The 14,593-nt window shown below is 32.9% G+C and overlaps 1 protein-coding gene across 5 annotated transcripts in view; it reads right to left on the reverse strand.

Moving 5' to 3' along the window:
- LOC145266395 (protein lethal(2)essential for life-like) overlaps positions 1–14,593 on the reverse strand; it is a 100,114-nt gene that overhangs the window by 1,393 nt on the left and 84,128 nt on the right. For all 5 annotated transcript variants that reach the window (XM_080122035.1, XM_080122034.1, XM_080122036.1 and 2 more), the window contains 2 exons: positions 9,402–9,737; positions 4,171–4,500 (listed from right to left, as the gene is read on the reverse strand). In XM_080122035.1, coding sequence (XP_079978161.1) covers positions 4,234–4,500; positions 9,402–9,644 — 510 coding nt within the window. In that variant the 5' untranslated portion in view covers positions 9,645–9,737 and the 3' untranslated portion in view covers positions 4,171–4,233. The remainder of the gene's footprint in view (positions 1–4,170; positions 4,501–9,401; positions 9,738–14,593) is intronic.

Consider the following 14,593-nt stretch of genomic DNA (forward strand, 5'->3'; position numbering starts at 1 on the left):
ATATATATATATATATATATATATATATATATATATATATATATATATATATATATATATATATATATATATATTTATATAAAATGAGTTAAGAAATTCCAACGAAAGAAAGATGTATATTTAAATAAGGGGGTAGTCACCAACAATGTATATTTTTAACATTATTTTATTATTCCGTGTCTTGGTTTTTCATTGAGAATTGTGTTTGGATCATTGTAATAATGTTTTAAATTATTGAAATCGTTTTTACGAGTTTCAGACGTTCTGTGAATCGTCCTCGTCAGAAATTATTTTCAAATGTGTTGGAGATGTAAAAATGGCATTTTCGCAGTTCATTTCGAAAACTACGAAAATGCCATTTTTACATCTCCAACACATTTTGAAAATAATTTCTGACGGGGACGCTTCACAGAACGTCTGAAACGCGTAAAAACGATTTCAATGATTTAAAAAACGCGTAAAAATGATTTCAATGATTTAAAAATATTATTAATCAAATACCTTACGCATCCTTTATATATATATATATATATATATATATATATATATATATATATATATATATATATATATATAAAGTATATATATATATAAAGGATGCGTATATATATATATATATATATATATATATATATATATATATATATGCGTATATATATATATTAAACAATGCTTCAAGTAAACTACTTTAACCTCTTATATAAATATATAGATGTGCTAATGTATGCATGTCTGATAATATTTGTTAATATATATATATATATATATATATATATATATATATATATATATATATATATATATATATAAAGTATATATATATATATATATAAAGGATGCGTATATATATATATATATATATATATAAAGGATGCGTAAGGTATTTGGGGACACATATTTTTGTAATCTATGCATTAATACGATAGAGTGTGTGTTCTTTTGTGTGTCACGCTTACATCTTTTTCTTTCGAGTGGTTGTCGTTTAATAATTGTTGTGTCCTTCCATTTCTTGTAATACATGATTTTGCCAAGAATTCTTCATAAGTTTTGGTTTCGTTTTCGATTATAGATGATGACACTCAGCTCATCTATTTTTTTATTTTTGAAATCACTACTTTATATTTTTTTTTTTTTAACGGTGATGCTTACATTATTAAATAGTTAAAATGAATAACTCACCTCTTGTTTTATTGTTCTACACGCTGCTTTATTAATATATAGACTTGCTTAGATAAATATTTTTACAGTTTTAACAAAAGGGCTACAATAATATGATGGTGTCTTCATTCATGCTGAACGCTCACAGAATGCCCAACAGCAATATATTACATATGAAAGATGCCGCTTTGGAATTTCCACAGGTACCACTAGTTTAAATTAAAAATATATATAACTAGCAGGGGGGGGTACCCGGCGTTGCCCAGGTGTTTGGAGGTGTATGTTTTTTGGGGTAAATCAAAACTCCGGGGAGGGGGGGGGCAAAATAAAAAAAGCTTTGGTAGATGAGTATGAGGATCGAACCCGAACCCTTGAGGCGAAGTTGGAAATTAAAGTGTGAAAAAAAAAGTGCGACGTTAACCATTGGCCCACCGCAAGATACTAACAGAAACACGTTTGAATTTATTTAATTACTTAGAATTGGCAGGTGCACGTTTTAATGACTTAATGAGGTCAACTTGGACTGCCGGATAGTATTTCATTTACTGTGGGAACGCTTTTTTTTATTTTAATTTTCCCAAGATGTTGGTGGAGTCCAAATTGAATAGCAATTGTTTGATATAAGGAAAATATTTCCACATTGATCAAAGCTGATTGCTTTCGCACATGTCCGATGATAGCCGGAAAATACAGCCAGAATTAGCTTTTATTATAGGAAAAAGACTAATCCACATGCGGCGAGCGACAAATGTTGAATATTTATCTTCCCGAAGTCGAGCAAATTAAATCGACAGGCAAGCTCTGTTGTTAACTCAGAGATATTATAATTTCTATGTGATATAAAAAGTTTTAAGAAGTTGCGAGCCGACAGACAGTTTCTCTGAAAAAAGCCTTTCTTGGACATGCACAAAAAGCGAACATACATACACACATTTTCGCTTTTATATATATAGATTAATGTTTTTTTTTGCTTCAGAAGATGCCATGGCAAATACAACTATAACTAATGAAATGAAAAGACACGCTGTAATGGTGTCTATAAAAGCGAAACATAGCAATTCAGAAATTGCAAAATTTCTAAAAGTCGCCCGATCTTTCGTTTGCAAAGTTAGGAAAGAGTTAAATACAAACAATGGTGATGAATTATCAACAAGCAATATAAAACAGCATTGCCAACGTTCCGACTCACTCGGAACACTAAAACTTGTCAGAAGAATGCATGGTATGATCGACGAAAATCCTGGGGCATCAATGCAACATCTTGCCAGAGATCTTCAAGTGTCTGAAGGAACAATAAGGAATGTTGTTCATCAAGACCTTCGATACAAGGTCAGTTCATGTCAACAAAAATCAAAGAAAACCGTTTAATGTAAGCAAAACGACTCTTAAACAAATTAAATCATCCAGAAGAGTGTCTTTGGTTTTTCTCCACTTAAAAAAAAAAACTTTGACCAGGATCAAATAGTCAATTGAAGAAATTATAGGCGGCTATGTGTGAACCCCAACTGTTATGCACATGAAGTTTCTAGCAATAATCATGGTTTCTGCTGTTGTTAGCAGTAAAGGGCACATCATACCTCCTCATTATTTCCACAAGGCCTTAGAATCAGTGCAAATGCCTATTTCGAAACTCTTCAAACCATTGTTAAGCCTTGGATATACAGCGTAACTAATGGAACGGCCTATGTCTTCCAACAAGATTTGGCACCATTCCATAAAGCTCTCAAAACCCAGGATTGAATGGCAGAGAATGTTCATGATCATGCCACAACTTATGGCCTCCTAACTCACTAGACTTTAACTTTTTGGATTATGATGTGTTGGTGTCATTGAAAAGGAAGTTATTAAGCATCCTCCTAACACCAAATCAATTGGAAATAATAGCCCACACAATGGAGGGCATAAATAGACCACCTGATCAAATCTTGCAATTGCTTTTGAACTCAAATTGAGTCGGTGATAGGATAAAATACAGATTAACATCACATTTATTTGTTTTGTTACAAGAAATTGTAAATTTCAACGATTTTTCAATTTCATTTTCTGTGTTTTAAGTGTTTAAGGTGTCCTCAAATACCTTACGCACCCTGTATAAATATATGCCAAGGTTAAATTTGAGCTCAGTTTTGCATTAAACACTAATCTATATATATGTATATATAAAAGGCAAAACGGCCACACGCGTTCTTGTATGTTCAGCAAAGGCTTTTTTTGCTGGGGTTCTCGGGGGGGGGGATACTATTTTTTTTAGACCATTTTTATATACTCCCTAGATTATAATATCGTCTCTAGGTCGTCTCTATCTTTTATTTGAGCGACTTTTACAAAATTCACGCTATTCCGTCCTCTCGCGTGTTTGTTTTTTGTTTGTTTTTTTTTTCGTATAAAAGCAAAACTAATCAAAAGCAAAGGCAGCTTCCCCAGCTCTCCTGCTAGAGACGTTTAGAAGCAATCAGCTTTGATCACTATGGGGTAAGCCCCTCATATCAGACAATTGCTATTCATTTGGACACTCTTTTTTTGTTGGGAGCTGGTTTTCCTCAACATCGTGGGGAAATAAATACTGCAGGTGGAAAGCTGAAAACTTCACTGGCTAACCGCGTGATTTCATTTCTGAACTCATTCACTTAACTTTCATTTCCTGCATGTCAACTTTTTCATCACTAAATTAGAATGCTTTTCAGTTCATCTCGCGTCATAGCACAGCGGTAAAATCTCACGTTTTCTTTCGCTTTCTTTTCCGCCTTCATGTCAAGGCTTCGGGTTCGTGCCTGCCTGTCTACCATCACTTTTTTTTTTTCAAACACACACCTACAAACACCCGAGCAACTCCCCTAGTATTCCTATAATTCCCGAACTGCCTATCAAATGGATACCATAATACTTACTTCACTGCATTTTAGCATAAAAAGTTCCATACAAAATTCCAATCAGATCAGACTAGTAGTTTCCGAGAAAAAGTGGACGGGCAAGTAAACAGACAAAGTGAAATATAATATAGATTATACTTACCAATTAAAATATACCAAAACATAGGAAGGACGAAAAAAGAAAGTTAGAAATGACCCCAAATGTCTACTTTTTATCAATGGCAATACGTCGATTGGTCGGTGAGTCTGTGAGCTCTAGGGGACAATGGATGCTGAGCACGCCATCATTTGACAATGTGGCCCTTAGATGTTCAGGATCAGTCCCATCTGGCAAGGTATACTGGCGAGAGAAGACGTGGTAGACGCTCGAGCTAGCCGTCTTCTGTTCATGTTTGGCATGGATAGTCAGCTGCCTTTCGACGGTTTTTATGGTGATTTCATCAGGTTTAAATGGACTGACGTCAACTTGTACCTGCACAGGAGGGGGAAAATGTAAATAAGTTTAAAAATCAAGAGAAGTTATAAATAAACTACAGATCTTTGCAATCATATTAAAAAAAAGCACAACTTTCATATTAAAAAAAGCTTGAATTCAGAGTAAAAAAAAACAACAACTATAATTTAAAAGGCTCAATTTTAAACTAAAAATGTCCAACTTTAAATTAAAAAAAGTAAAATTTCAAATTAATTGTTTTTTTTTAGCAAATCAGACCTAAATACCATAATGCCAATAAAATATGGAAGGGTCAAAATCTACCCTTCCATACTTTATTGTCATCCTCTGTGAATATATATATATATATATATATATATATATATATATATATATATATATATATATATATATAAGCGAGATAAGACACACATTAAAATCTGATGAAAATTTATATATATATATATATTTATATATATATATATATATATATATATTGTTTTAACAAAATCAATATATGAATGCTCAATTACAAAAACTGGTCATTTTGAAGCTTACAAATTAAGTCACTTTATACTGACTTAAAATTTATTGGTATATGAACAATTACCGAATTTTTAATTGCATAAACATAATAAAAGTCGGAATATTATAAATCAGAAATATATATGTGTACAATTATTATTAAACCATTGCTTATGATCAGTAAACCTCTCACACATTTTAATCTCTTTCCAAATTTAAAATAAATAAATCTGAATTATTGTCTTTACTCAATTATGTTCCTGTCTGGGTCAAATTGACATCAATTGACTTATGTTCATCTGTTCTAAAAATAGATTTAAAAAGTTGATTCGCTATCCGCCCCCTTTCCCCCCTTTCATACTCTCCTCCTCTCTCAACTATATCTATTTCTCCCCTCTTTTTTTGACTTCTTAATATTCTTTATTCCTCTTCTCTGTTCTTATCTTTTTTTTACATGGAGGTCACCACTTATCAAGGCCCAAGGGCCACTCGGGGATAAGCGTTATTGTGTGTACAGTAATCAATGGGATAGTGTAGTAATAGTATTGGAGAATTGATAAAGTGTCATTACTTAAGGGGACGGTTCATCAGGAATTTGTCTGTGTTGGACTTGAAGACATCCAGGTTGAAGTCGGGAGGGAAACAGGCAAGCGGAACAGAGTTCCACAGGCGTGCAGTTCTTTCTTTTTCATTTTTTCTCTCTTTTTCTTATCACCCCATTTTTCAATTTCAATTTGAATCTCCACTTTAACACTTCCATTTTGCATTATCCGTTACTTTTTTTTAAAAAAACGTCTCATATAAAAACTGAAACTTCACTTCTTCATGAACTGATGGTTTTTCTGGAAGCTTTAATTTCCCCTGGACATTTATAATTCTGTTTTATTATGGATTACCAGTGGATTTTCAATGGAATCATTTCAGATTGATCCCGTTCTGGATTTTATCGTCTTTCTCACTGGATTTTTACCATATCGTTTTTCTCCCTTTTCCCCACTTCCTGTTTTCTTAATCTCATTGAATCCCTATAAACTATAACTAACTGTTAAATAACTTTTTTGATGCAAGTATGGTTAATTTCATATTCGCAGTTTCCTTTAATGCATTAAACTGCAAAATTTATTGTATATTTCCTCTGACTAGAAGAGCTGCATTTTTTGAAACTCCATGGAATAAGGTTTTGCTTGTTTATTTGTACTCCTTGTCAGGTAATTAAAATTTTGTATACATTCCTTACAGATTTATAAGGGTTTTGGAAAATTTATCCAAATTTTCAATAACAAATATTTTTATTTTATATATATATATATATATATATATATATATATATATATATATATATATATATATATATATATTAGAAAAAAAATGTGATCCGTTGTATCATTGATTTGGCTTGGGTTAAATTGTTTGAATTGGATAAAAGTGATTTTGCAAATCTGATTTAATAAAAAGAATTAAAAAAAAAAAATTAAAATTTCTGCTAGGCAAACAAAGAAATTTTACATAGAATACTATATCTATATAATACTAAAAGTCTATGGATCTTGTATGTTTGCAATCAGATTTCCGGTTTTCAACATCCGGTTGCGCATGCGTAAATAGCAACGTCTTCAATCCGTTATTCCAATTCCGGAATTTTTATATCGCTTTTAATACAAACAATTTCATTTAATTTGATCAAATAGTTATTTATATATACAAATAATACATAGATTCATAGATAATTATAATATATATTATAAAATCTATTTATCTATGAATCTATTAATAATATGAAATATTACCCTATACAATTTATGGAAAGAAAACACCTCTCACTTTCCCTCTAATAGATTTCAACACTCCTACTCCCTCTGTTTTCGTTACGTACGCGAGAAATAGTTACGTGTATGTGTGAGAGAGAGAAAAAGGGAACGATGTAAAACTGGATAGAGTTATCCCCCTTAACTAATGCAGACCTTTTTACTAGAGGGCGTTATTACAAAAAAATTTCTTTTTCTTCTTCCCATGTTTTTTAAAGTCGTCTGCTTACATTTCCAAACGGAAAGCTGAATCGGTAAATGCACACATTTCTATTACATTAAATAGTGTTTTCCTTTACACAATGGGTACTGAATGTTTGCTTAAATTAAATGAAAAAAGTTACATTTTATTTTCATTTTCTGTTTAAAAAGCCATTATTAACATGTGGAGAGTGTTTTTTTTATTATTCTGTACTTTCAACTAACAATTTCATTTTAAAGATGATATATCAAAATTTGAATTTAACTATAATAAGGATTATGATACCTGTTCAGTGCATATTTACCTATAAGTATGACCAACCACTTATAATTCAGTAACTGTAATTTAAAAAAAAATAACAATTATAATAAACAGAACGACTCATAGAAATCTATCTATATTCTTTTTTCATTTTAATATACTTTCATAGAAATGCTTCTGTTATGTAAAAAAAAACTATTTTCTTTATGCCACAAGTGTCACGCTCATACATGAATTCCATAGCTAATATAACGTACTGACCCAACGGGTCACGGGTGGTCTAGTATATATATATATATATATATATATATATATATATATATATATATATATATATCCAGGTTTCAAAAAGGTAACCACTGCAATATTGTTTTGTATTTTAATATAAAAAATCTTATTTATGGAAAAAATTTTCTGAATCCATCATGATTGGTATATACAAATTGAACGTTTCAAATAAATAACTAACCTATATATATATATATATATATATATATATAGAGAGAGAGAGAGAGAGAGAGAGGGAGAGAGAGAGGTGGGGAGAGACACACACACAAAGAGACAGACAGACAATTATGAATAATAATGTTTTAAAATTTGTTATACCTACAGACACTAGTGTTTCATGAATTCACAATCATCGGTGCAGGAAGTGACGATTGCCGCTGGTCGAAGAATTGGAACCCCACCACAAAACCACCTTTGACTATTAGCAAGGAACGTTACACTTGATCCACTGTACTTTTAAGAAATAATCATTTATGTATGCTTCAACAATTTAACATAAGCAACAATTTTGTGTACGATCGTTTCTGAGACGATATTTTTGGCCGATATCAGGTCTCATAGTCAGCACAGAAAATCGACATCAAGTGAAAAGTTAAAATATAGCATCGTGGCTCGTGTGAAGCCATTAGACAGTTATACAGCCAATCAAAAAGTCGAGGAGTGTAACACTAAGGTAATTACAACTTAATTAGAACTTGTTACGAAGCAATTTTAGCAAACGTGCAATGGGATGCAATATGGAAAATAAAGATTGTTCATATTGCAAGTATTGTCGCTCAGACTCCAGGGAACACCGCAAGCTGTTCTCAAAGAGCAATTTTTGGCGATGGCTTGTGTGACTACTCCTAGTGAGTAAATAATAACAATAAGTAGAATTAACCACATTAAAGATAAAATAGATAAAACACAAGAAAATATACATAACACATACAATAAGTATTATTCCTAACCTATATTAATATAACGTTGAAAATTTACAGTTTAACCCTTTGCTAGAAATTTTTTTATGCAATAAATTAATTTTTTAATCATGAAACCCAACTGACGCACGACAGTCCTGGATATGACCTTAAACTATATCCGATGGTGAGGCTGTAGAGTTGAATGTAATAATCAAAGAAGAAAGCGCCCGCGTGTATGTGTATCATGTGGTTATACAACTTACCTTCGGATGAGATCTGAAAGAAAAAGAAATTAAAGATGGCAGCCATGGATTTTTAAGGTGTAGTCTCGAGGAATCTCACGAGATCTCATCTTCCACTGCACACATATGCAAATGGAATGGGGTCAGTTTTCTAATAAAATGCCTGTTGGCAGATGTGGTTGGCAGAACACGTGCTGGAAGTTGAGAGAGAAAGTTGGCAGTGACGAATTCTAGCTGAACTTGCAGGCTTTGGGGAGTGTGGAGCCACCCTTTAATTGCCATTGCTCCCAGGTCCACTCTGACCCGGACTGGTAGTACCTGTTAGGGTCCCAACTATGGGTTAAATAGAAACCGACTTAAAAAAAAAAATAATAAATATACTCTATTAAAAAATTGTTCGTCAAAATCACTGGATTCAGCATTAAATGACCTGAAAAGGGTTGATATGCCGTAAAACAAAAACAACCAACCAATCAGCTGATGCACGAACATAATAAACCTTTCATTCATTTATTGAGCCAGTTAGGTTTACAAGCCATAGGAGTAAGAAATATTGGTTTTTTTTTTGTTTTTTTTTTCTGAAAGGCAACTTAAAAGTACAATTTGGCGGTAAAGGGTTAAAAATTACACTAAGCAGAAGATAAAAAATCACCCAAATCATATGTGTACGCACGCACACAAAAAAATGTATATGCTCATATATGTCTGTAGTTACCTGAAAACGCTTGTTTCCATCGGGTCCAACCATGATTGGGTCTCTGAATTTATCAAGAGCTGTGTTCGTCTCTGCACTGGCTTCCTCGGTTGGGTTCATGCGTAGCATGGCATTGCGCATGGCCTGCATGTCCCGATGCATCTGGTCAACTTGAACGTTCATCTCTCGGAAGAGGCCGTCAAAAAAAGGTGCGTCACTCAGCGTGGGCGTGACCACGCGTTCATTCTGGTTCGACACAGCCATGTCGTCCAGCCCTGACAGCAGAATTAGTAGCCCCAGTGTCACGCTAGTCAGGGTAGGAGCCGACCACGGCTCCTACAGTTTAAGATAAGTGCCCTGGAAGTAAACAAACAAATAAGTAAATGAATTGATGAATATAAAGTTTTTTTCTCGCTCTGACACTGATATTAAAAAGTCTACTTTTTCTATTTAAAAAATATTAAAACGAATTTCTTAATATACTGAGTTATTGATATGGGAGTGACGATATAAAGACTAACTAATTTTCATTTTTCTTTGAAAAACGAGCGTTCGTTAATTACTTATTCCTTTTATACTTTATTATTAGCTAATTGGTTTAATTTCACTAATATGCTGAATTTTATTTATGCATAGTCTCTACATTCTTCATAATTGCATTTAATTTAAGATGAAAACATTCTAGCAAATGGAAATTATACATATATATATATATATATATATATATATATATATATATATATATAGCTAAGATGGTAATTGATAAAAACCTGAAAAGAGTGCTCAATACTATTGTAGAGCAAATATACGTTTTATTTTTTATTACTGTTTTTTCTGTTTAGTTGCATTATATTTCAGATACCGGGCCGTTTTTGGCGATCCAGTAACCTCGTTAGACTTTACATAAATGTTTGTTTATGGAAGAATGATATCATTCTTAGGGTGAGGTTTAACAGGTAGTTGAGCACTATATCCTAACAACTTGGATTATTACACTTTGTTATGGAAAAGGTGAACTTCAACTTGTCCCTCAAGAACATACCTACGACAAGCAAAAGAAACTACCTGTCAAACCTCACCTGATTAGAAGGATGCGATGGAAAACATATTTCTTTTTGAAAGGAAAAGATGGAAAGAACAACCACACAGACTACCCCGGATTCACCAATAAATACTGTCGATCCAAACTCCCCACTCTTTCCCTCTTTTCTTTTTCTTCGCTTTTCTCGCCCCCCCCCCCGATATCATTCTTTCATAAACAAACATTTCTGTAAAGTCTAACGAGGTTACTGGATTGTCAGAAACGGTCCGGTATCTGAAACATAATCTAACTAAACAGAATATATATATATATATATATATATATATATATATATATATATATATATATATATATATATATATATATATATATATATATATGTGACCTTGTTGGTATGTTTGCTTAAAGTTTCTACCAAACCCCTCTCTGAATATTTGGCCTACAGAGTTGAAATTTGATACATAGGGTATTTGAACTTGTAGCACACTTTGTTTTTTTTTAGTTTGTAAAATAGCCGTTAAGGTGGTCAAAATTGAAAAATATACATTGACCTTGGCCTGACGTAAGTTGACTATACCTGTGGGTTTTTTTTCTGCACATGCGCTAATTAAAAGATAGGTTAAACAATGTTATTTTTTTGCTGATTTTGTATACGATTTATGTCATGCGTTAATGGATAAGGCTGGAGAGCTATATGTTTTGGTTTTAATTCTAGCTAATGGCACTCAAGTCATTTTGTTTTACTTTTGAAATAACTACTATATATTTGGTACAATATAATAATAATCAATAGAGAATTGACTCTATAATAATAAATACGAAAGTTGTATGAATTAACATATAATATTTAAGTGTATTTTACGATCGGGCAATGTTGGGCGGTCTGCTAGTAAAGAATAGATTTCACATTTTCCAAGATGTTTATAACAAATTGTTGTTTGCAATTGTTTGGTTGTTTTGTTTTACGTCATATCATTCCTCTTTTGGGTTATTTAGTGCTGAGTCCAGTAATTTTGGAAAAAAAAGGTTTTATATGAAATTTTTTATGCTTAAAATTTGTTGTAACTTCAAATATTCATTGTGCTTGGTTTTGTTCTTTCGTTTTATGGTTTACCAACCTTTTCCCGGTTCAGTCATTTTGGTAAATGTTTTAATGCTACAAATTCTTTATTTCTTCAAATATTTATTTATGGCGTTTGGTTGTGTGTGTATGTGTGTGTGTGTGTGTGTGTGTGTGTGTGTGTGTGTGTATGTTTTTGTTTTGTTTTTTTTATAGGATAAGTGTTTTTGATTTTGGTTTTGAAGAATATGAATGAGTTTTGAAAAAAGAGAGGAAAAAAAAAATCAATGTTTGCTGCATTTTTAATTAGAGACCAATTTCTCCAGATAACCTGATCTTTTTTTAAAAAAAAAATTTTTTTTTAATCAATTTTCACCCCAAACAAGGCACAGTGCCACTTTGAAGTAGGAGGCTACTATCGGGGACATAAGTTGCAGAGGCATTATGAAGGGAGATGAGTAGCAAGATGTTTGTTCACATTACACTTGAACTTCTGCATATCAGTACAGTTAGCAAAGCAGAATACCGGAAGGGCGTTCCAAAGTCTTGCAGTTCTGGGGAAGAAACTATTGGAGTAAAAGGCTTTCTTGCACCTAGGGATCTCTACTGAAAAGGAGTGGAACTTAGTTGCTAGTTGGGTTTGTCGGCGGTAGTTACGTCGAGGAGGTACAAGTGCTTGTAGTTCGTCAGAGCATTCACCATAAAATACTTGTAGAACAGGCAGAGGGATGCAACATTTCGTCGGTGGGACAGAGGCTGAAGCTTAGATGACAGTTCAGGACATATCAGGTTGGCGACTTTCTTTTGAACCCTATCCAGGAGTGAGAGACAAGCAGCAGATGCACCAGCCCAAATGTGACAACAGTACTCCATACATGGGCGAATGGCGGCCATATAGAGGTCCAGGATACTTTCAGGCATAAGTAATTTTCTAGCACGGTAGAGAGAGCCCACCTTCTTTGCAGCAGCCTTGGCAATGCTCTGGTAACCCCAATGAAATTGTTGGGAACCTTTTGCTATGTCCAGATACATATGATATTGTAATATTTTCAATATAAAAAAGATAGAAGTTCTGTATGGATACGCGCAGGGTGTTTATATAGGCTGACCTTTTGTACGTTTTCCGTTTCTTTTCATCGACATATTTCATGTGTGGCCGTTGATCGTCTCGTCTGTTTACCTAAGGCGAGTAAAACTCTTTATAAAGAAAGTAAGACACAAGGAGACATTCGCTGAGTTTTCTTCAAGGTTTGATTGTTACATAGCGGTCTATGTAACGTGAGTTTCTGTGTGCATATATTAGTGTTGGGATGATTTAATGGAGTCAGGAAAACATCGGGACTTTTGGGGGTATTGGAATCATAAAATTTTCTGCCTATCTTCTGACGCCCAAAACGGTTCCTTTAAATATTTTTTGTTATTTGATTTTGTTTAAAACAAAATCTTCCACTGTTGGTAGTAATAATGAAATAATAAATATTTATTGATTTTAAACTAATAGTAAAACTAAAATATATAGATCACCCCCACCACGCGAGTGTATTTTTTTACGTTTGAGAAAAGATATGCACATTTAACGTGCGTTTCTACAGTAATCGGGAAAAATAACTTTATAGTTGAATATTTAGAAATATATAAAATAAAATTGGAATCAGTAATTGTATCGGAATCGGGAATTTAGTACGTAATTGGTAATTGTATTGGAATCGGGAAAAATATTGGAATCGTCCGATTACTAGTATAGATACGTGTCTCTTAATGTATGCGCTTACATATTAATAAATGTGATTGTCTAGAAATTTTCATTGTGGATGCGAGTATTTCTTTATGCGTATGCTTGTGTGTCTTTGTTTAGACATTCAGCCACAGTTAAAAAACGGGACAATTAACGTAACGCAGACAGCTCTTTACCAGTGGTGGATGAGGCCATGACAACAGAACATTCTTTTCACTGTTTTGATTCTCGAATATACATCCAACATAGTTAGACGCAGTTAATCAACCGAGAACCATATCTCTCTATATAAAAGCACATAAAATACACGGATACACACTCAAGAGTCAACACAATAAAAAAGAACACGCTGTTGTCATAGTCCTAGTGATGGATAACCATTTCTGGGGGTTACATTAACAAACGGAAACGCCTTCATTTTTTTTTTTTTTTTTGACGTTTCCTCCACCATTTCTTTCATAGTTCTGACATGTTGACACGCTTCGATTTTCTTTCTTTCGTTTTGGAAAACATCAAAATACGAACTATCACTTTCGTGTATAAATGTTTATTTCATGTGTTGGGGTTTGCGACAGCTTAATCTTGCTAATCTCATGTACCCCCCCCCCCCCGAATGTGGAAACAATCTCTTTCGATCCTGTGGCTAGCAAGGCTCCACTCTCGACCGTCTTTCTCTGAACTAAACTAATTAATTAACTAATTTTCATATTTCTTTGAAAAACGAACGTAATTATCCTTAGTCATTTTTTTTTTTTGGTTTATTATTAGGTAATTAGTTTCATTTAACTATTACGCTGAATTCTATTTATGCATAGTTTCTACATTCTGCATAATTGCAGAGAATTGAAGACGAAAATATTATAGCATACGTATATATATATATATATATATATATATATATATATATATATATATATATATATATGCATACCTTTAAAGAGTTTAAAATAGACTTTGGAGCTTAGTGGGGGATGCCCTTTTCTCTTCCCCACAACCTCTTTCCCACAGAAGAGACGTTGCGAGCCTGTCTCTGCTTTATCGTTATTTTCATGGCAAGTGTCCAGCTGAGCTTCAATCTATGCCCCCACCCTCGCCAAACTTACACGAAAAACACTCGTCTAGCCAAAACCACTATCAATAATTTCCCACACTCTTTATCTGTGCATAAACCTAAATGTAGATTCATTGAACAAAACTTCTTTCTTAGAACTGCACGTCTGTGGAACTCTTTTCCAATTACTTGCTTTCCAGCTGACTACAATCTGATTGTCTTGAAGTTCAACATAAACAAGTTCTTGATGAACTGTCTCTCTAAGTAATTCAATTTATAAAATTCCCACTACTTATAATCACATTGACTAAGGTATACCCATTAA

This window comes from Euprymna scolopes, chromosome 41 (genome assembly GCF_053919585.1).
Source record: "Euprymna scolopes isolate OS-2025 chromosome 41, ASM5391958v1, whole genome shotgun sequence".
Taxonomy (NCBI): Eukaryota; Metazoa; Mollusca; class Cephalopoda; order Sepiida; family Sepiolidae; genus Euprymna; species Euprymna scolopes.